At 47.4% G+C, this 1,521-nt stretch overlaps 1 protein-coding gene across 1 annotated transcript in view; it reads right to left on the reverse strand.

Annotated features, from left to right (window-relative positions):
* The window catches only part of LOC119592262, a 71,284-nt gene that overhangs the window by 69,248 nt on the left and 515 nt on the right, over nucleotides 1–1,521 (reverse strand). Inside the window, 3 exon segments of the mRNA XM_037941090.1 lie at nucleotides 182–567; nucleotides 1,037–1,163; nucleotides 1,380–1,496. Of these exon segments, the coding sequence (XP_037797018.1) occupies nucleotides 182–567; nucleotides 1,037–1,163; nucleotides 1,380–1,496 (630 nt within the window).

Raw genomic sequence — 1,521 nt, forward strand, 5'->3', positions numbered from 1 at the left:
GCGTGTATGTGTTCGTATGTGGGTGAGTATTATAAACACATATATAGAGTATATTCTCCCTTACAGAGTAGTAGTCACAAATGAGAGAAGAAATAAGGATGTGTATAGATTACATAATTATCCCCAGAGTGTAAGGTTGGAGAAAGCAAAAACAGAAAAGCGTTAAGGCGACGAAACTCACCTGCCATCTGTGGCGTGTGGGAGAGATCGTGGGCCAGAAACTGGCCAAACACGGCAGCGATGGCCGTCATATACTTGTGTGGCGTGTCGTGGTCACGGTGTATGGCCAGGCTGACGGCCCGAGCCGAGGGAAGGAACTCTCCGGCGGACGTCTGTCTGGGTACGGAGACGCCGTCCCCATAGTTGGCCGGGAGGAAGCGCAGGTAGCGGGTGTTGGCGTTGCCCCAGCGAGGATTCTGGACGTTGTTACAGTAGCCGTTAAAGGCGCGGTACTTGCGGGGCTGGCATGGGAAATCGACCTCAACAGGGCAGGAGTCGGCAAGGACAGTCCCTCGCACGTCGGCCGTCGGCAGGCCATACGTCACCTGGTCCTTGTCTAGGCGGAATCTGTGGAAGTTTGTTGAGAAGGGTGAATGGATATCCATAGTTTCCCAAAGGTAGAGGATCGCTTGACGGTTCGATTATATGTTGCCATATAATAGAAACACCGACGAAGTCATCTAGCTATATATAATTTTTCAGCCTCTTTCATCATTATCAGCAGACTCTTACTGTAGTCAAGTAATTCGAATCGGCTTATGCTCCGAATGATTTACAGCAACTGAACGGTAATACATCTTTTGGCTAGAGGAGTAACAGGATGCACAAAGCCGTCCTGCTTGCCAAGACGAAAAGGACAAAGCTTAAGCGGTCGCTAGGAAAAATGTAAAGTAAAAGGTTAGGGAAGGAAGGATTTACTTGAAAACCAAATTTCGGTCGCTATGAGCAAAGATGTGAGGGGCTGCATTAAGGATGTTTGGAGCTTTATGGCGAATCGGTTAGTGGATAAGGCGTGGCAGAAGTCCCAAGTGCTTACTGTTGGGCCATGTATTTGGTGGCTTCCTCAGAGATGAGAGCGATTCGCGAGATGTTCTTGGCCACGACTTTCGTTTTGTGCGACGCTGCCATATACCACGCAGGAGTTCCTGGCACCTGTCGCGCACCTGTAGGGGGGATGGAAACGTTTAGAGGATGTATATGTGTTGCACTGTTGATAATGAGGTATGCTACGTTTCACTCGAATAAGAATCTTTCACTTACATTTCTTTTGAAACAATGCCTACCAAGAAGGATATGAAAGCTACTAAACCATCCTCGTATAAGAATCAGGATTTTCACTGAACTTAATATCTATGATGTTACATTTTCCCCAGATTTACCTGTTAAAATTAGCTGTTTATATGGAGTCGAACCCTTTTCTTTGACAGCAAGCGTAGCTTGGTGTACGATGTTCCCCATGTCTCGGAAGCTGATGTGTGGCATCGTGACGCGAGGGCCTACAAGGACATCACATTTTTAGGA

The sequence above is a fragment of the Penaeus monodon genome, chromosome 30, assembly GCF_015228065.2.
Source record: "Penaeus monodon isolate SGIC_2016 chromosome 30, NSTDA_Pmon_1, whole genome shotgun sequence".
NCBI classification, from domain to species: domain Eukaryota; kingdom Metazoa; phylum Arthropoda; class Malacostraca; order Decapoda; family Penaeidae; genus Penaeus; species Penaeus monodon.